The sequence below is a fragment of the Hemiscyllium ocellatum genome, chromosome 6 (genome assembly GCF_020745735.1).
Source record: "Hemiscyllium ocellatum isolate sHemOce1 chromosome 6, sHemOce1.pat.X.cur, whole genome shotgun sequence".
Lineage (NCBI taxonomy): Eukaryota > Metazoa > Chordata > Chondrichthyes > Orectolobiformes > Hemiscylliidae > Hemiscyllium > Hemiscyllium ocellatum.
In genome coordinates, this window is record NC_083406.1 from 125,809,828 (window position 1) to 125,831,514 (window position 21,687).

The following is a 21,687-nucleotide window of genomic DNA, read 5'->3' on the forward strand; positions in this document are numbered from 1 at the left end:
CCCACTAAAAATACAGAGAGACCCCCCCCCCCCCCCCCGCCCACTCCACCCCGGAACGGCCGAAACCTCCAGGGAACTAGCTTTCTGTCAGCACTAACTGATCATTGAATTTTCCCTTTGGCACTCTTGCTGACATGAGCAAGCTCTGGGAGGGGTTCAGACTCTAATTAAGTGCAGCCTGCCTGAGTGAGTCAGCGGGGTGAGGTGGCACTGCCTCAGAGGTGGGGAGGGGTGTTGGACGGTGTAATTGGTTCTCTGTAGAGCTGTACTCAACAGTGAACAAGAACTGAATCCTCCTTCATTCACACTGTTAGTTGCCATGTCTCTGTCTCGACAATCATGTTCTTTCCCATAGTCTGCAAATTTATAATGCAGTCTTGTCTCCCTCTCTGAACTCCACCACAGCTAATCCCTTCACACAATACCTCAATGTAATGGAGTGTCTTGCTGCACCTTCCTTAGAGGAAAGGTAAGAGTCAGCTGCATTGCCTTGGGTCAGGAGTCATGAATTGTTCAGTCCAAGTAATGAACAGCAGGTTTCCTTCCTTAATGGGCATACTGAACCAGGTAGGGTTTTATGACAGTCGATGATAGTGTAAACATTTCCTTATCTGTATCTGTGTCTCCTGGTTCAAGGTTTCCCCATCCGTGGAAACATTTTCTCAACACCTACCTGTCAAGTCCCCTTAGAATGTACTATTTCAACAAGATCACCCTTCATTCTTCTGAATTCTAGTATTCTAATCTCTTTTTTTTAAAAAGAACTGTGGATGCCGGAAATCCGAAACAAAAACAGAAAATGCTGGAAAATCTCATTAGATCTGGCAGCATCTGTGGAGAGAGAAGCAGCGTTAATGTTATGGTGCCAGTGACCCTTCCTTAGAACTGACTGGTACCCTCAGTTCTGAAGAAGAGTCACTGGACCTGAAATGTTAACTCGGATTTCTGTCCACAGATGGTAACTGTTTAGCTGTTCTTGATAAGTCAATCCTTTCCCAGGAATCAGCCAAATGAATCTCTTTTGAACTGCTTCCAATACCAGGATTTCCTTTGTTAGATACCGGGACTAGAACTGTATACAGTACTCCAGGTGTGGACTCACCAACGTCCTGTACAGTTGTAACATATGAACAAGGAATAAAAGTAGACCATTTGCCCCATCAAGCCTGCTCTAACTATCGATAAAATCAGGGCTGATCTGTAACAAGACTTACTTATTTTTAAACTCCCAACTCCCTTGCAGTAAAGGCCAAAATTCCATTGACTTAATGATTTGCTTCACTTGCATACTAACTTGTAGCATTTCATGCAGGAGCACTCTGATCCCATTGGACTGCACTGGTTTGGAGTCTCCCTTGTTTAAATAATTGTCAGTTTTTAAATTCTTTCCACCTTTGGGATGTTTATTGTGTTCTGCACTGTGAAGACTGACTCAAAATATTGGTTTAAATTATTTGCCATTTCACTGTTCCTCATCAGTAAACCCAAAGTTGTATCCTCCAAATGTCCCATACTGGTCTTAGTTACACTGTTTATATTCCTATAGAAGCTGTTGCTGATGAGACCTGGTCAGCATGGGTGAGTTGGGCCATAGGATCTGTATAACTCTGTAGTTGTATGATATATTTATTGCCAACTTGCTTTAAAAATTTATTTTCTCCCTTTTTATTAGCTTCTTAGTTGGTTCCTAAAACAAACCCACTTCTCCCGTTTAACATTTATTTTTGAATGGATACTCTTCTTGACTGCTTTTGCTAACCATGGGTGGTTCATCCATCTCAGCGAGTCCTCCTTTTGATCAAAATAATGTTTTGCTGTGGGTTATCTGCTTAAATGTCTGCTCCTGCTCCTTCACTGACCCTCCCTTTTATCTATTTTCCCAGGCTGCCTTAGCCAGCACTTTCATCATACCTCTGTAATTATTCTTGTTTAAGTTGAGGATCCTGGTCTGCGATCCAAGTTGGTTTCCCTCAAGTGCCACAAGGATTGGTGCTGGATCCACTACTTTTCGTCATTTATATTAATGATTTGGATGTGAGCTTAAGAGGTATAGTTTATATGTTTGCAGATGAACATCAAAATTGGAGGTATAGTGGATAGAAGAAAGTTATCTCAGAGTACAACAGGATCTTGATTAGATGGGCCAATGGGCCGAGGAGTGGCACATGGAGTTTAATTCAGATAAATGCAAGGTGCTGCATTTTGGGAAAGCAAATCTTAGCAGGACTTATACACTTAATAGTTAGGTCCTAGGGAGTGTTGCTGAACAGAGAGACCTTGGAGTGCAGGTTCATAGCTCCTTGAAAGTGGAGTTGCAGGTAGATAGGATAGTGAAGAAGGCGTTTGGTATGCGTTCCTTTATTGGTCAGAGTATTGAGTACAGGAGTTGGGAGGTCGTGTTGCGGCTGTACAGGACATGGGTTAGGCCACTGTTGGAATATTGTGTGCAGTTCTGGTTTCCTTCCTATCGGAAGGATATTGTGAAACTTGAAAGCATTTAGAAAATATTTACAAGGATGTTGCCAGGGTTGGATGATCTGAGCTATAGGGAAAGGTTGAATAGGCAAGGGCTGTTTTCCCTGGAGAGTCGGAGGCTGAGGGGTGACCTTATCGAGGTTTATATAAAACCATGAAGAGTATGGATAGGGTAAATAGACAAGGTCTTTTCCCTGGGGTTGGGAAGTGCAGAACTAGAGGGCATAGGTTTAGGGTGAGAGGGGAAAGATATGAAAGAGACCTAAAGAGCAACTTCCTCATTCAAAGGATGGTGTGTATGTGGAATGGGTTGGCAGAGGACATAGTGGAGGCTGGTACAATTGCAAAATTTAAAAGGCATCTGGATGGGTAAATGAATAGGAAGGGTTTGGAGGGATATGGGGCAATTGCTGGCAAATGGGACTAGATGAACTTAGGATATCTGGTCGGCATTGAAGAGTTGGACTGACGGGTCTGTTTCCATGCTGTACATCTCTATATCTCTAACTGAATTTGAAATTCTACGATGTTGTGATCGCTACTCTCTGGAGGATCCTTAACCAGAAAATCTCTTTTATTAATCCTGCCTCATTACACATTACCAAATCAAAATAGTGTCTTCTGAGTGAATGCTACAGTGTAAAGCTCAAAGAAACAATCCATGATGAACTCTACAAATTCATCTTCCCTGCTACCCTTGGGAGAAAGTGCCTCATTCCTGATGAAGGGCTTATGCTTGAAATGGCGATTTTCCTGCTCCTCGGATGCTGCCTGACCTGCTGTGCTTTTCCAGAACCACAGTCTCTTCTCTCTTCCCTGTTACCATTGCCCATCAGATTTGGCCAGTCAATGTACAGATTAAAATCACCCATGGCAATTGGAGAGAAAAAACACATAGAAAACAGGAGAAACATAAAAACGGAACAGAATAAGCCACTTAGCCCTGTGGATAAGAAGAGCTACAGCATCTTTTTTATATGCCTTCATTGTTTCCTGATTTATACTTTGTGAGGTTCCTCCTCAGGTCCTATAGATGACCTCCACCAGTGACTGCTTTCCCATGCTGTTCATGATTTCCACTCAAATTGGTTCCACATCACAATCTGTTTTCATCTACATCACAGTTCACCCCTGCACCGATACCATCCTTATTAACAACACCACCTCACCTCCTTTTCCTTTTTGCCTATTCTTTCAGAACGTTGAATACCCTTGAGTATTGTGTTCACAGTTTTGGTCACCCCATAACTATGTCTTTATAATAGCTATCAAGTCACATTCAATTATTAACTATTTGTGCTATCAATTGATCCCTCTTGTTAAAAAGCTGTGTGTATTCAGATAAAGAGCCTAAACTTTGATTTTGTTTTTGCCAATTATTACTCAGGTTCTGTTTTCTGATACTCCTTCCTATCACATTTAAATCATATTTCACCTCTTCACTACTCTGCAGGTGTGCTCTCTTGTTTCATTCACTGAAGGATTCACAGCCATTTTCATCCAGAGTGGATGAGCCATCTCGACCTCCACTAGAGCTCCCCAGCATCATAGATGTTCAGCCATTGATCAACCATCTTCAGCTGCTTCATCAATGACCTTCCCTCCATCATAAGGAGGTGGGGATTTTCGTTGATGATTGCACAATGTTCAGCACCATTCGTGACTCCTCGGGTACTGAAGCAGTCCGTGTTCAAATGAAACATGCCCTGGAAAAAATCCAGGTTTGGGCTGACAAGTGGCCAGTAACATTTGTGTTAGATAAATGCCAGGCTATGACCGCCTCCAGTAAGAGACAATCTAGCCACCACTCTTGACATTCACTGTTACTATCACTGAATCCCTCACTATCAACATCCTGGAGGTTACCAGTGACCAGAAACTTACTGTACTGGCCATATACATACAGTGGGTGCACGAAGAGGTCAGAGTCTCACAATTCTGCAGTGAGTTACCTGACTGGCTCCCTAAGTTTGTCCACTCTCTACAAAGCACAAGAAAGAAGTGTAATGGAATACTCCCCACTTGCCTGGATGATTTTGCAGCTCCAAAATTACTTGAGAAGCTCAATGCCATCCAGGACAAAACAGCCCATTTGATTGGCACCACATCCACAAATATCCATACCCTTCAGTGTGTACCATCTACAAGATGCACTGCAAAAATTCAGAAGCTCCTCGGACAGCACCTTTCAAATTCACGACCACATCCATCTTGAAAGACAAGGGCAGCAGATACATAGGAAATCCACCCCCTGCAAGTTTCCTTTCAAGCCACACAACATCCTGACTTGGAAAATATCACCATTCCTTCAGTGTCAGTGGGTCACAATCTTGGACTTGCCTTTCTAAGGGCATGTGGGTCAACCCACAGCACATGGACTGCAGTGGTTCAAGAAGGCAGCTCACCCCTACCTTCTCAAGGGGCAACTGGGAATGGAAAATTAATGCTGGACTAATTCGTTTTAATCCAATGTACAATCCTTATTATACGATTTGCTGGGACACTGGTCCCAGCTTAATTCAGATGAATCCTGTTGGAATAGCTCTCTCTTGCCCTAAGTACTGGTGAGCTCTGAATTAGAATCATTTGTTCCATACCAATCTTTGAGCCACTCATTTACCGTTTCAATCCTATGTGCCCCATGTCACTTTGCATGTGGTTCAAGTAGTAATGCAGAGATTATTATCTTTGCATTCTGATTTTTAATTTAGTCCCAAGTTGTTCATAGTCCATCAGAAGAAGTTCTTTCCCAAGCCTAGCTGTGGCATTAGTACCTATAGACCATGTAGGCAACACACTACAGCCATGATCTGATTGAATGGGAGAGCAGGTTCAACAGCCGAATGGTTCTACTCCTGTTCCAAAGTTCTACACTTCTGTTCTGTCACGAGATCGATGCAGATTTCCAGCAGGGCAGTTTGAAAATTTGAATATAGTTGCAGAGGAATCTGGAAATAAAGCTTTCAGGTCAGCGATGATGCTGATGCTGTCTGATTATTACAGTTGTCTTTGAGGGAAGGAAACCTGCTTTCCTTACCAAGTCTGGCCCTCTGTGTGACTCCTCCACGTTCAGGCAGTGCATTTCACACCCTAGCCCATTGCATATAGAAAAAATGTTCCACATCACTTCATAGGGAAGGCAGTGGCATAGTGGGAATGTTATTGGTCTAAATTATCCAGAATCCCAGATGATTCAAACTGGCAGCTGGTGAAATTTGGATTCTATAAATGACCTATAAATGCATAGCCTTGGTTAATGGCAACCATGTAAACCCTTGTTGATTGTTGTGAAAAGCACCATCTGGTTCAGTAATGTTTTAGGGGAGGAAACTGCTGTCCTTACCTGGTCTGGCCACATGTGACTCCAATGTGGCTCTTAACTGTCCTGTGGACAATTATGGAAATGCCAGACTAGCCAACAATGCCTGCAATCCCATGAATAAATACAACCTTGATGGTTTTAATATTTACTTTAAAACAGTGCCATTTTTGTCATGGATCCTTTCACGAGCCAGAATCCTGTAGTTTCTCCCTAGGTCTGGAAACATCTGTGTGGAAAAAGCAGAGTTAATGTTTTGAGTCCAGTACATTAGAGACTCTTAGGCACATGGAAGACAGTACAATGAAGGGTATGTAGGTTAGTCTGATCTTAGAGTAGGATAACAGGTCAGCACAACATCAAGAGACAAAAAAACTGCAGATGCTGGAATCCAAAATAGACAGGCAGGAGGATGGAAGAACACAGCAAGCCAGGCAGCGTCAGGAGGTGGAGAAGTCGACATTTCAGGTGGAACCCTTCAAGACTGGGGGGAGCTGCAGATAAAGGGATTGGTGGAGGCAGGGTTGCACAACATCAAGGGCCTGTACTGTTCTTTGTTTAGTGACTGTTCATCAGAACAGTTTCTCCCTATTCAGACCTCTTATGATCACACCTCCTCTCGGCCGTCTTCTCTGTAAGGTTTTTCAATGTCTTCATATAACTGAAGCTTCTCATTCCTGGGACCATTCTTGCAAGCTTCTTCTGCATGCTCTCTAACACGTTCATGTCTCTCCTATAATGTAGTGCCCAGAACTGGTCGTAATACTCCAGCTGAGAACGAACCGGTGTTTTATACAGCATCACCTCCTTGCTCTTGTACTATATGTCCCTATTTATGAAGCCTAGGAGACCATCCTTTATGAACTGCTCTCTCAGTCAGTCCTGCTGCTTTATACCTTATGCAAATGTGCATCCAGGTCTTTTTGCTCTTTCACACCCTTTAGAATCGTACTCTTTATTTAATACTACCTCTCCACGCTCTTCCTCCTAAAGTACGTTATCTCCCATTTCTCTACGTTGAACCTCATCTGCTACCTATCTGCCCATTCCACCAACTTATGGAGTTTGACACTCTCCTCACAGTTTACAGTTCTTCCAAGTTTCATGTCTACAAACTTTGAAGTCACCTCTTGCATACCAAGGGGCCTTAATACACATCAGAAAAAGCCAAAGTCCCAATACTGACCTCTGGGGAACTTCACTGCAAACTCTCTTGCAGCCTGATGGATATTCATTACCATAATTCCCTGTTTCCTGTCACTCAACCAATTATTTACCCAGGTGGTGTCAGCAAATCTGGATACTAATTAGTGCACATTCTGATGCCACAAATGATAATAGACTGCAGGTCTGATGGGGAGGGAAGTTGGCCAGGACCTGGGGAATGCTCCCTGTATCGATTGATCTTTAACATTTTGTATGTGGAACCTGGTAAGATTTTTTGTTATCCAACAGATCTGAACAATGACAGACGGGATCATGGGAAAGGCCGCCACAATGGAAATTGCCATAAACAGCAATGGTGACACAGCCGGTTTACCAGAAGATGATGGTTTAGAGCAGGTACTGTCATCTCCCAGCATGCTCAGTAGGGGCCTGTTAGATCAACCATTTCAGAGTCAGCCACAAGGTGGATCAAAAACTATTTCTCTCAGTTATTCAAAGTATTTTCCACAAAACCATTCCCAACACCCAGGCTTAACTCTCCCTCTCTGCTGGGGGTATTACCCTCCCATAGATGTGTAGAGGAAATGTATAGCAATCTCTTGCAGTGAGTTTAATGTAAAACAAGCTGTTAACACTGCTAAAGGAACACCACAAGTTGAAGCTTTTCACCTTGCACTCATCAGAACTAGGACACAAGAAACAAACTTGAAAAATGAGACACCATTTTATACAGTATGAGGAGAGGGTGCTGTTTGGTTGGTCGTGTTGGTGTGGAGATGCAGCACGGTCTGGATTATTTAATAAATGATTTCTGTTTCGTGTGACTGGCTTTGCTGCAGCTTGTGAGTACACACTGGCTGAGGGTGGAAGCCCTTTGGCCGTGAGTGGTACCTGTTTATCTCAGTTATCCTGGAGGAGACAGTGTCTCAGTATTTAAACAATCAATAAAGCTAAATATCCCTCACTGTTACTGTGCAGTACATCCACAGGTGGCTTTCTCCAGTTACAGGATGCTGCCTCAAACTATAAAGATGTTTTGCCTGTGCTCTGAGTTTCAGTGCTGTCAGGTGTAAAGGCTGTGCATCCCAATGATAACCACATTAAATAACACATCCTGCTGACCATTCACAATGGGTAACATACTGATGGTGTTCAACCAGCCTGTACATGCCAGCGTCTGGTAAGTAAATCCACATTAGATGGGATTCTGTGATTGGACATCATTTATTCAATAATCCAGACTGTGTTAAGAATTAAACTGGAAACTAATCTGAATTCATTGCCAGGCATGCACTGTTATGGAGTCGTTTATGCTACAAGTTATATCTATGAATTCTCAGCAAGATGTTTATTGTGGACAAAAGGAATTTGCGCATACTGTGCAGCTTCTTTTAAAAAAAGGTCATGGAGATAGCTAATTGATGCTGCATTCCCATAACAACACTGACCAATCAGAATCAACCACCTGAATAAAGATTGACAGTTAAACTGTTTTTTGAGATATCTCCTGGCCAATGATAGTCCAGCCAATTAGCACTCTTCAGCTGTATATTTTTTCCCGAGTCTGTTGTTTGTGCCTTTGTTTGGATGAGTGCAAGACAAAAGCATTATCTCATCTCCTTTTAGCAATATTTAAATTTTGTTCTTTCAAGCTGTTAATACTCAGTCTCCGAGCTTATCCTGAATTGTATCTGAGTTTGATTTCAAACAGGTAGTGAGCTTTGTTCTGAAAGGAGAGAAACTTGCCCGTGCATTGACCGTACATGACTGTCAGTGCAGCTCTCTCTCATGCGTTGTATAAACCATCTTGGTTCCCCCGCACCTTGAGTATGGAGTCAGCACTGGGGACAGATCGCAGTGTGTCCATGCGGCTGAGCTCTGATTATGCAGTGACCATTTCTGTTGGTTTTGACCATGACCGTGACTGTGTTATGCTGCAGTGTAAAATCTTCCTTTCTGTGTCCAGGACCTTCAGCAGGTGATGGTGTCAGGCCCAAATCTGAATGAGACCAGTATTGTCTCTGGGGGTTATGGGGGAACGGCAGAAGCGATAATCGCAACAGGTACAATCAAAGGTAAGTGAGGGGAGAGACCGGTGACATGGGGATGGGGATGGGGTGAGGGCATGATGGTGGAGGATGGGACAGCGAGAAGGGTATTGAGGGAAAATGTGGGTGATGGGAGGGTGAGGTGGTGAACTGGAAGGATGGTTGTGAGGGATGTTTCAAATCTATGAAAGGGCAAATTGGAAGAGAGTGTTTTCCTGAAAATATTGTGGGGGTGGTGGGTATGGGTGAAACGGAGTTGGCTGGCACAGATTGGCTTCTTCCAGCAGTTCAATACAGACTGTCTCAGTCCGGGGCATGTTGTGTCCGGGGTATCCTGTGATATCATGGGTTAACCTGACACACTGACTGTGTCAGTGTAATGCAGCATCTCAGTAAGCATAGTGTCCAAAAAATAACATGTAACTGTTTCTAATTTCTATTCTTTTTGTAAATTGCAGGCAAGCTAGAGGAAATGCAGCTTCCCTGGAAGGAAAGGGCCATAGGCAGCTGTCAGGAAGGAAAATCTGTTTTCAATCTGGTCCCGAAAGTCAGGATTTATAAACCGCGTAGGCAGTTCTTTATTCCACAAGTATTCAAAGTTACAGTTTGAGAGAGCTGTGTTTCTAAACTCTGTTTGGTTTCCATGTTTGAAGGAACCCTCTGAACAGGCATGTGTCAGTCAAGTGTTTGATGTCAGGTCACTGGCCCAGGTTGTGAAGAAGGACTGAAGGCTCACAGCATAGTGGGGAGGAAATGAGTAAAACTTCACTGGAGCTGCTGCAGGCTTAGCCTGCCCTCGTTGGAGTTTGCAATGTTATTACTCGGTCACGCTCACTCCCAGCAGAGGAGCCAAGACAATGAATGAGCAGCTGTGGCCATCACAGATCCTGTCCTCACTGAGTGCTGACATTTCTGTTTACCCACATACCTCATTCCTGTAGTGACAGACTGCTAATGTATTCCACACAAAACACATTGTGTGAAGCCATGCTTGTACTCAATTGTTAACTGGCCTTGGATGGATAACTCCAATTACAGTGGGTGAGGCATGCCTGGGATGGTTCCATGTGCTGGGGGCAAGACTCTGTGTTGGGGATATGGGGCTGGGCAAAGCTCTTTCCAGTGTATACATTTCTGGGGCTAGTTGAGGAAGCTGAGAGCTGCTGCACAAGCACTGAAGTTATGCAAAGCCTGATTAACATCCCCAATGGGGTATTATCTTCAGTTCTGGGTTCTTCACTGACCCTCCGACAGTGCGGCGCTCCCTCAGCACTGACCCTCCGACAGTGCGGCGCTCCCTCAGCACTGACCCTCCGACAGTGCGGCGCTCCCTCAGCACTGACCCTCCGACAGTGCGGCGCTCCCTCAGCACTGACCCTCCGACAGTGCGGCGCTCCCTCAGCGCTGACCCTCCGACAGTGCGGCGCTCCCTCAGCACTGACCCTCCGACAGTGCGGCGCTCCCTCAGCGCTGACCCACCGACAGTGCGGCGCTCCCTCAGCGCTGACCCACCGACAGTGCGGCGCTCCCTCAGCGCTGACCCACCGACAGTGCGGCGCTCCCTCAGCGCTGACCCACCGACAGTGCGGCGCTCCCTCAGCGCTGACCCACCGACAGTGCGGCGCTCCCTCAGCGCTGACCCACCGACAGTGCGGCGCTCCCTCAGCGCTGACCCACCGACAGTGCGGCGCTCCCTCAGCGCTGACCCACCGACAGTGCGGCGCTCCCTCAGTATGAGTTTTGGGAGCATTGACCTGGATTGTGCCTGCATATTTGGAGTAGGTCTTGGGCTCCTGCCTTGAAGGGGGGATGTTCTAATCCCTCCCCAGCTGCTCGTTCCCTCAGCGTTGTTTGTGCGTTTGCTGTCTTCTGATGTCTAGTTTTTCTCACTTCCCTTATCCCTTTCATCCATCCCTCCTATTTCTTTCTCGCTGTTTCCAGGCACACGTGTGAAAGCCCTGGCACCACGGTCTGTGCTAATCTCACCCAGCAGGTCTGCCGCCAGTAGGATAGCCAGTCAGGGCAACACCTCACCAGGTACAACGCTGTGCCCACAGCTGCCTCCCCCTTCCTTTACTGCCCTGCAATGGGAGAAAGATATCCTTGACCCTTCCTCTCCTCCTTCAGCTCCACCCCAGCCTGTCTCCCCCTCCCTCAGTCCTGTGGCAGAATGTTCTGCCCTTATGCCCAAGTTATGGTAAATACTCTCCACTGTATCCCTGCCCTTTCAATCCTGATTGCCCCCCTCTGTGGTGAACAAGCCCCCCCCCGCCCCTGCCCTGCCCCGCCCCATTGCTTTACCTCCTCTTATCCTATCTGCTGTATTTGATTTCATTTTTGTGAAGTTTCAGAATGCCATGAGATTTAAGTCCATTGTGTAACTCTCCAAATAATAATGCAACGTGGAGTGTTCCTCTTCAGCACACTCGTGGGCTCACACTCTCAAAATCTCTCTCCTCTCCCATTTTCTCACTCTCTCTAAAACTCTGTCTCATACCTCAGCAACATCCTTGACGAACCTGCCTCATGTAGATCACTGGCTGATGGCCCTCTTTCTGTCTTGCCCAGGGATCATTGAACAGTGATCAAGAACAGAAACCCTGCCTGATTTCCCCTCTTTGTAACTCAAGGATCACTGGAATATGATAAGAGCATAAACCCTGCCTGATTGTCCTACCTGTTGCTTGCAATCACTTGTTTGCTCATCTTTGCTCTGTAGGAATTGCACTCTGTGGGGCTTTGCTAGCTGGCCCAGCATTTGGTGCCCATCCCTAATTGCCTTTTAACTGTGTGCCTTGCTTGGTTATTACAGAGAGCTCACATTGCTATGAGTCTGGAATCACATGTTGGCCAGACGGGGTAAAGACAGCAGATTCCCTTCCTAAAGACCAGTCCAGGTGCATTTTTATGACCATTAATGATAGTTTCTGATGTGATTATGAAGGCTAACTTCCAATAGAAGCTTTTTAAAAGTTGAATTTAGTCAATTGAATTGATTTTGACAATGTGATTTCAGAGGGTTATTCTGTGTCTCTAGGTTACTTGTGCAGTGATCACACACATCACCATCTCTCCCTAAGGCCAAGCAAGCAGTGACTGCTCTCCATTCCCCTGTCCACCTCTTGTTACTTACCACTCTCCCACATTAAGTAAATGAGAAACCACAGTATCTGTCAGATTTAGCCAATACCCTCAAAATCACTGTCCATCTCAGCTTCTTACACCAACTGGTCACATACAATTCAAACTGACTTCCCAACAGTCAGACAGGAGTATCGATCCTGCACCGCAAACCCCCCACCCTCCCCCTCCCCACCGAAAAAAACCACTCCTCTGTCTGGAAACACGTCCAATTTTATGTCTGTTCATTTTCCACTTCATGCCTCATTTGTCCCTTTTAGTCTGTTTCATCTCTGCTTGTGACCAGAAACAAATGTGGGAGTGTCTGGAGAATCAAGGTGTGTTTTGTTGTAGTGGTGTCCCTCTGTTAATATTGGAGTGTTCTTCACCTCTCAGGCCAGCTGATTAAATTACCTGCGTGTGAAGGATTTTTGTGGAGGACAGTGGAGGTTCTGTAAGGGCTAATGATGTTCCATTCTTTTTGGGAAAGCTGAGAGTCTTTGTTCCTCAGTCTAGAATGCTGCATCCCTGTCCTGCGTTCTCCCGGGTCAGAGCTGTAGCAGTGCTCCCCTGTCCCGGGTCAGAGCCGAGCGGCGCTCCCCTGTCCCGGGTCAGAGCTGTAGCAGAGCTCCCCTGTCCCGGGTCAGAGCCGAGCGGAGCTCCCCTGTCCCGGGTCAGAGCCGAGCGGAGCTCCCCTGTCCCGGGTCAGAGCCGAGCGGCGCTCCCCTGTCCCGGGTCAGAGCCGAGCGGAACTCCCCTGTCCCGGGTCAGAGCTGTAGCGGAGCTCCCCTGTCCCGGGTCAGAGCTGTAGCAGAGCTCCCCTGTCCCGGGTCAGAGCTGTAGCGGAGCTCCCCTGTCCCGGGTCAGAGCCGAGCAGTGCTCCCCTGTCCCGGGTCAGAGCTGTAGCAGAGCTCCCCTGTCCCGGGTCAGAGCTGAGCGGCGCTCCCCTGTCCCGGGTCAGAGCTGAGCGGCGCTCCCCTGTCCCGGGTCAGAGCTGTAGCAGAGCTCCCCTGTCCCGGGTCAGAACCGAGCGGAGCTCCCCTGTCCCGGGTCAGAGCCGAGCGGCGCTCCCCTGTCCCGGGTCAGAGCTGTAGCGGAGCTCCCCTGTCCCGGGTCAGAGCCGAGCAGTGCTCCCCTGTCCCGGGTCAGAGCTGAGCAGAGTGCTGGGGGTTGCTGTAATCTTGTCTCTGTGTGTATCACCTTCTAGGGTGTAGTAACCTTCACCAGTCGCAGAGTGGTCCGATGACCGGCAGTGAGGAGTCATCCCGGGGGATCGCTGGTGAGAAGTTTGACATTGTGAAAAAGTGGGGAATCAACACCTACAAGGTGAGTGGAGGGGAGTGGTCTGTGTTATGGGGTAACTCCCCATGCTAACCTATGTCCCCCCAGACCTGCACATCAGGACCCATGTTAGATTGTCCCCCAGATAAAAGCAAGATACTGCAGATTCTGTACATCTGAAATAGAAACCAAGGATACTGCAGAGATTCGGCAAGGCTGGCAGTGTTTGTGGAGAGAATAAAATTAATGTTTCAAACAAATATGGACTTCGGTCTGGATGAATGTGAGGTGATGCACTTGGGCACTACAAATAGGGCAAGAGAATGGAAAATGAATGGTGGGACCCTGGGAAGCACAGAGGATCAGAGAGACCTTGGTGTACGTCTACACCGGTCCCTTAAGGTGTCAGGGCAGATGGATAAAAATGAAGGCATAAGGTATACTGGCCTTTATTAGTCAAGGCATGGCATTTAAGAGTTTTTGGGGGCTGGGGGGGGGAGGTGCAGTGCATAGTTATGCTGGAACAGTCTAACTGTTTACACTTCAGGAATCCACATTAGAGGGGAAATGTGATAGCCCTGGAGAGGGTGCAGAGGGAGATTTACCGGGATGTTGCCTGGGCTGCAGACTTTCGGTGATGAAGAGAGAATGGACAGACTGGGGGTGTTTTCCTTAAGGCAGAGGAGACTGAGGGGGACATGATTGAGATTTATGAAATGATAAGGACACAAACAGGGTAGACAGGAAGAAACTTTTTCCCTTGATGGAGACATCAATGACAAGACGATATAGATTAAGGGAAGGGGCGAGCGGTTTAGAGGGGATGTGAGGAAATACTTTTTCACCCAGAGGCTGGTGGGAATCTGGAACTCATGGCCTGTGAGGGTGGGAGAGGCACTTGCAGTGCCAAGGCAGACAAGGCAAAGCGCCAAGTACTGAGAAATGGGTTTAGGATTGTTAGGTGGTTGTTTTTGACTGGCATGGGCATGATGGGCTGAAGGGCCTTATTCTGTTCTGCAGATCGCTTTCACTCCATGGCAGTTCAGAACCAAAGGTGCTGGAAAACTGTGTTTTTCTGCTGTTGACAGAGGGAGAAGGGAATGATTGGAATGGATAGGGAGGGTGGCCAGAGCAAAAGGCAGCAAGTCATATGAAATCAAAATGTTAAATCTGTTTCTCTCTCCACATGCTGCCAGACCTGTTGAGTTTCTCCAGCATTCTCTGTATTTATTTAAACTGTACCCTTTCTGTACTGGTATAGCTGCACCATTCTCCCCAGCTTGCACATCCCAGATCTGGGCCAATCACCAACCTTTACTCTCTGTTTCCAGATGCACATGGGCACTATACCTGATAGTGCTGTATCCCAATGTTCTGCTGTTGAAATTGCTTTATCTAGCCTTGTTTGAAAGAGCAGGTTCTCGCTGCTTACCAAGTTAAGGGAGTGTTAGTGTGTGAATACCATCCTGTCTTGGAAATATATTGCCATTCCTTCACGGTCTCTGAATCAAAATCCTGGAATTCCCTCCCCAAGGGCATTGTGGGTCAACTTACAGCACATGGACTGCACTGGTTCAAGATAGCGGGGAGGCAGTGGGGCATTGATCAGGTCAAATCCAGAACCCTGTTAATTATTCAAGGGACATAGCTCGAATCCCATCATGATGACCCAGAATGTTACCTGGGTCACTGGGTTACAGCCCAGTGATAATACCATGGCACTGTCACCTTCTTGTTAGTTATTGTAAAAACCTCTCCGATTCACCAATGCCCTTGAGGGAAGGAAATCTGCTGTCCTTACCTGGTCTGGCCTACCTCAGGGGAAGTGATCACTGGACAATTAATCCAGAGACCTGGGTAATGTTCTGGGCACTCCAGTTCAAATCCCAGCACAACAGATGGCTGAATTTGAATTCAATAAAAATCTGGAATTAAGAGTCTAATGATAATCAGGAACCCATTATCAGTTGTTGGAAAACTGCCATTTTTACCTACTCAGGCTGACACATGACTCCAGACCCACAGCAATCTGGTTGACTCCTAACTGCCCTCTCAAATGGCCTGACCAACCATTCAGTCCGAAGGCAGTTATGGATGGGCGGTAATGGGCTGGGCTGGACAATGATGGCATCCTGTAGATGAATTTTAAAAAGCTGTCCTCCCACCTCCACAACCAGGTGTTGGTGTGTCAGATTGCACTGATGCTGATAGCACCATCATGGTTGTGTTGTTGAGGTTTGTGGTGGCGATTCCAGAGGTCAGGAATACATGTAGTCTGTGTGGTTCAATGTGGCAGTATTGGGCAGTCCAGACTTTCACTTTCTGCATTCTTATAACGTGTGTCTGAGAGCTGGCAGCTGCTGAATGATCTGAGATTGTTGGTTGTGTGACAGAGTCGGAGCTAATGCCAATACTTCAGTCTAATAGACATTACCATTGGCTGTGCCTGCAGTGTACAAAGCAGTTGATCTCGGAGAGGTTTGGTCGAGGCTCTCGGACAGTGGACCTGGAACTTGAAGCACAGATCGAGCTCTTACGTGACACAAAGAGGAAATACGAGAATGTGCTGCGGCTCGCCCGAGCGCTCACAAACCATTTCTACAACCTGGTGCAGACACAGCGGGCCCTGGGCGAGTCTTTCTCTGATCTCAGTCAGAAATCCCCCGAACTCCAGGTACACAGTGGACACGGGCAACAGACACCGACCGGGCTGAGAGTATGGTTTGTTTTGCTACTGGTGGGAGGTGTTGGTGTTCCCTGTGCTGGTCGTGCTGGGTGTCCATGTCCCTGTGCTGACCCTGGGGTTAACTCTGTTTTTTTTTCTTTCTCTCTCCCGCTCTCTCTCTCTCGCTCGCTCTCTATCTGTATCTGTCGTGCTCCCACACAGGAGGAGTTTGGACATAACGCTGATACTCAAAAGCTGCTGTGTAAGAATGGGGAGACATTGCTTGGAGCCATCAACTTCTTTGTATCGAGCATCAACACTTTGGTCAACAAGACAATGGAAGATACGCTGCTCACTGTCAAACTGTTTGAGAATGCCAGGTGAGGCCATTACAGTATAGAGCAGGCTGAGGAACTCAGGAAAGAAATACTCACCTGACTGAGGGTAAAAGGCTTCAACTAAGAGGGCAGAATTATTTTCTATTGCCTTAAGTTTAAAAGATTGAGCCATGTCAAATTGAAATGTTTAAGATGATTGGAAGGTCTTCTACCATTGAGAAACTACTTACTTTTGTTGGGAGAAAGAATTTCAGGTCAAGGGTCAGAACCTTCAAACTTGAGCTGGGTGTTCACCGGTGATGTCAGGGAGTACTTCCACACACAAATGGAGTGGGGAGTCAAACTCACTATCCGAGAAAACTTGGTGCAGAGGTATAAATATAAGTACATCAGTACACAGATAGTTGGTAAAGGTCTGGAGCCAGTAGAGGGAAAGGATGTTGTAATACAGAGCAGGCAAGGCTTCCCAAAAGAGCAGGAAAGGGTGGAAGACTGAATGGCCTCCTGAAGATGTGACATGGGCACAGACTGAAAGTACGAGTCTGGTCAGTGCAGGCTCAGTGGGAGAGATTTTCTCTAGACCAGCTTTACTGTGACCACCTGATTGTGTGTGATCTTAGCCACCCCTCAACTTGGTTAAACTCCGGTGGAAACAAGCCCAGTCTTTCCAAATCTTCCTCTTAAAACATGGTGGCTCAGTGGTTAGCACTGCTGCCTCACAGCGCCAGGGATCTGGGTTCAATTCCTGCCTCAGGCGACTGACTGTGTGGAGTTTGCACATTCTCCCCATGTCTGCATGGGCTTCCTCCGGGTGCTCCGGTTTCCTCCCACAGTCCAAAGATGTGTGGGTCAGGTGAATTGGCCATGCTAAATTGCCTGTAGTGTTAGGTGCGTTAGTCAGAGGGAAATGGGTCTGGGTGGGTTACTCTTCAGAGGATCAGTGTGGACTTGTTGGGCCAAAGGGTCTGTTTCCACACAGTAGGGAATCTAATCTAATCTAAAAATCCACTCCTTCCAGGGATCAGTCCCGTAAACCACCTCTAACTGTCTGCAATACGTTTACGTCTGTCCTTCCACAAGGAGCTTAAAATTACATGCAGGCAATTAAATGACCTTCATAACGACAGCGTAACATTCTCACGTTGATGTCTGGTTCCTCTTGTAATAGAGGACAGAGCCCATGTGCACTACCTTGTGACTCCGGTGCTAGCTCCCTCTGAATTCCTCTGTGCCTGAGAATTTCGCACTTCACTTCACATTTTCCCACATCACAAAAGCACAGAGTTGTTGTAGTGCTGAAGGAGGCCAGTCAGTCCACCATGTCTGCACCAGTTTTATCCCCTCCTGCTAATCTCCTGCCTTGTCTCCATATCGCTGCACACTGTTTTTCTCCAACCATCTGGTGCCCTGTTGAATTGAAGCTGCCTCCAGCGCATTTCCAGGCCGTGTATTCCACACCATAACCACCTTCCTGAATGGAAAGCTGTTTTTCCCTCATCATCCTTGTTTCACTTGGACATCACTTTAAAACTATTCCGTCTTGGTTTTTGTCGTCTTTAACACATGGAAACAGCTACACCCTGTTGGCATGTCTCGCTCATTCCTGATTGTGAAAACCTCAAAATCATCATGCTCCATCTGTCAGATTTTTCCCCACTCACTCAATCTGTCCCTGAGTCTGTATTCTTCCTTATGTTGTCTTCAGCACACTTTCCCACCGATCTTGGTAATGTCTGTGAATTTCATTACCATTTATTTGCTTCCCTCATGTAAGTGATTGAAGCCTTTGCACAGAACCTGTGAGATTTTACTTGCCACATCCAACCAGTCAGCCAGAGTCCCATTGATGCTGACTTCCTGCTTCCTGTTAGCCAGCCAGACCTCCATCCAGGCACGCACGGCATCCTGAGCACCGAGTTTGTGGTGTTAGAACTGGCATTGCAAGGTAGATAATTGCACTGACCATGGCACCATGATACAGGCAGAGAGTCTACTGGGGGAATGCACAAGGAATGTAGTGTTACAAAAACAAAATTTGCTGGAAAAACTCAGCAGGTCAGGCTGCATCTGTGGAGAGCAATCACAGTTAACGTTTCGGGTTCAGTGACCCTTGTTCAGACCGGATCCAACAGGTTAACTCTGATTTCTCTCCACAGATGCTGCCTGACCTGCTGAGTTTTTCCAGCTGTTTGTTTTTCTTTCTGATATCCAGCATCTGCAGATCTTTGTTTTATTTTGAATGTAATGTTTGTAGGAGACACGGTAGTGAGGGGCGATTGATACAGCTCTCTGTAGCTAAGTGTGAGAGATCCAATTGTTGTGTTTCCAGCTCACTCTGGGCTTCGGCACCTGCTCAGAACAGGAGAGGAATTTGCAGGGGAAGTGTCTAGTATTGATGGTACACGTAGGGGCAGTGTAGAGGGAGCTTTACTCTGTATCTAACCCCGTGCTGTCCCTGTCCTGGGGAGTGTTTGATGGAGGACAGTGTAGAGGGAGCTTTACTCTGTGTCTAACCCTGTGCTGTCTATTTCAGATTGGAGTATGATGCTTATCGCACGGACCTTGAGGAGTTGAACCTGGGACCCCGTGATTCACTGACCCTGTCGAAGATTGACCTGGCACAGCAGCTGTTTCTGGTGCATAAGGAGAAGTACGAGAGATTACGCAGTGATGTCACCATCAAGCTAAAATTCCTGGAGGAGAATAAGGTGCTAATTGGTTGTTGGGGATGGTGGTTGTTTTGTACTGGGGCCGTGGAGATACCAAGGCGGGTGGTGCTGGAATCAGGTTTAGAATGTGTGCAGCACAGATGGAGGGTACTTCGTCTAGTATCAGTGCTGGCTCTACAGGAAGGATTCAGCTCAAAGCTTTATTCTTCCTATTTCCACCAACACTGCAAATCATCTAATTTCCACCTGCCTCCCCCTGACACTCTCAGACAGTACATTCCAGTCCCTAACTGCTCTGTCCTGGGGAGGTGTGATGTCTGTCTGATCTGTAGGTGACAGTCTTTTAGACTAGGAGTGAGGTGATAGGTCTGGGTCTGATCTGGGGTTTCAGAGTCTCTGGCCTGTTAGAGCGATAGGGTCTCTGAGCTGGTGGGTGTGGGGGAGGATGTGCAAGATCTTCCTAACCCATGGGGATGGAGGAGGGAGCTGATGCTGGGGTGCACTGACCTTGAGTGCGGGTGGGAATGGGAATGGGGACTCTGACCCTGTGTGTGGGTGAGTGTAGGGGCTCTGACCCTGTGTGTGGGTGAGTGTAGGGGCTCTGACCCTGTATGTGGGTGGGTGTGGGGGCTCTGACCCTGTGTGTGGGTGGGTGTGGGGACTCTGACCCTGGGGGTCTCTGACCCTGTGTGCGGGTGAGTGTGGGGGCTCTGACCCTGTGTGTGGGTGGGTGTGGGGGCTCTGACCCTGGGGGCTCTGACTGTGTGTGTGTGTGTGTGTGTGTGTGTGTGGGCTGTGACCCTGTGTGTGGGTGGGTGTGGGGGCTCTGACCCTGTGTGTGTGTGTGTGTGTGTGTGTGTGTGTGGGGGGGGGCTCTGACCCTGTGTGCGGGTGGGTGTGGGGGCTCTGACCCTGGGGGCTCTGACCCTGTGTGTGTATGGTTTACCCGGCAGGTGAAAGTGATGCACAAACAGCTGCTGCTGTTCCACAATGCCATCTCGGCCTACTTCGCTGGGAACCAGCAACAATTGGAGCAAACCCTCAAACAATTCAATGTAAAGATGAAGGTGTCGAGCTCTGAGAAACCATCGTGGCTGGAGGAACAGTGACAACAAAACCAGTTTGGAGCAGGACCTGAGGGAAGCAGAGCCAGGCAATGAGGAAGCTGCATTAAATACAAAAAAAACTCAAAAATTTACCATTTGATTCCATGTGTTTGAAACAAACTCTCAGACATGTTAGAATTTTAGGGGAAATTTCCTGGTTGCTTCAACTCAAATCATTTCCAGATTTCTTGGCTTTGTAATCTTACACTAAAGCAAACACTAAGGTACGATGGGACTCTGTCAGAGCTTCAAGTGCGCTCCTCGTTTGTAAATATTCAGTCTCGGGACCACAGAGGCTTTGCAGATTCCTGGAGGTCTGTGGGTGTGGTGATACCTGGAAGTTTGGAACGTGAGTCACCATCCCAAAACATCCTGGTTCCCCAAAGTCTTTGGGCTCTGGTCCTGGGGGTGCTGAGATTTGTGGGGAACAAGTTATTTAAAGGGGACCTTGATTTATTTAGTTGCTTAATTCTGAAGGGGGTGGGTGTGGGGGGAAATGAACTTTCCAGACACATGGAGCTGCTAGTTGGTGAGGCCATTGTTCGGGCTCCTCCATCAAGACCAGCTCCCACCCCCTCCCTCCGTCCCACCCCCAGTGGGGTGAGCATCTTACCGGGAGCACCATAGTTCAAGGTTGTCCCATGAATGGGGAATTTCCCAAACCTAGAGTATTTATTGAAGCTCAGTGGAGGAGAGGGGGTTTGGCTGTTAGATGGAATCACTTCAACCATCCACAAGTGTTGTCACTTTGAGGGGAGTCCCCAAGTATTGGAAATGTTTGCAGAGTGAGAATTCTGTGGTGTATTAAAAAAAAGTCTTTAACTCTGCATTTTCTGTATGTACTGTTTGTGATGTTTAAATTTATTACAATGAAAGAAACAAATCAGATAAACAGCAAAAACCAGGTACACTGGGGAATTCTGGAAATAAAAGAGCTGTCAGGATTGGGAGAGATGGGGATACAATTGGACAGCAACATTCCTGAGACCCATTGCTCCCTGAGACCGCTCCTGCCACTTCCCTCTTCCCTTCCCCCCCCCCCCCCCCCCCATCTCCCTCCACACTCAACCTGCTGTTTCTGCTGTTTCTAGACCCTTCAGTTTATAATCTTAAAGTATACAACTGGTGATTTTATAAAATAAATTCCCTTCCATCTCCATTTTTGAGGCAATGAAGTGTGTGATTTGTTGAGTGTGTGAGTGTATTTGTATTCTCGGCTGCTCACTCCAGGTCCAGGCTGGTGACTGAAGGGGGCTGACAGCATCTTCACTGACCCAGGCAAACCAGACACCAATCAAAAAGCGCAGTGTGGCCTGGCTCAGGGCTCTGCTTGGCCTGGCCGAGACATTGAGCTTGTCAGGAAATGGGCGATTCCCTTCTGAGTTAGTGACGTTTCAAAACAGCTAGGGGTACACCTCCTTGTTTAGTCACTCAGGGGATTTTAGTTAGATCATAAAATCATTGGCTGCACCTCCTCAGGCTCCTGACCTCCTGCTGGG

At 47.2% G+C, this 21,687-nt stretch overlaps 1 protein-coding gene across 6 annotated transcripts in view; it reads left to right on the forward strand.

Moving 5' to 3' along the window:
- LOC132816599 (arfaptin-2-like) overlaps positions 1-21,347 on the forward strand; it is a 44,900-nt gene extending 23,553 nt beyond the window's left edge. For 5 of the 6 annotated variants that reach the window (XM_060826410.1, XM_060826411.1, XM_060826412.1 and 2 more), the window contains exons 3-9: positions 7,250-7,357; positions 8,928-9,036; positions 13,337-13,455; positions 15,863-16,084; positions 16,298-16,455; positions 18,947-19,121; positions 20,036-21,347. In XM_060826410.1, the coding sequence (XP_060682393.1) occupies positions 7,259-7,357; positions 8,928-9,036; positions 13,337-13,455; positions 15,863-16,084; positions 16,298-16,455; positions 18,947-19,121; positions 20,036-20,191 (1,038 nt within the window). In that variant the 5' untranslated portion in view covers positions 7,250-7,258 and the 3' untranslated portion in view covers positions 20,192-21,347. Of the gene's footprint in view, positions 1-3,928; positions 4,092-7,249; positions 7,358-8,927; positions 9,037-13,336; positions 13,456-15,862; positions 16,085-16,297; positions 16,456-18,946; positions 19,122-20,035 lie in introns of all 6 variants that reach the window. The other variant, XM_060826414.1, reaches the window with a different exon arrangement.
- The last annotated feature ends 340 nt before the right edge of the window (positions 21,348-21,687 follow it).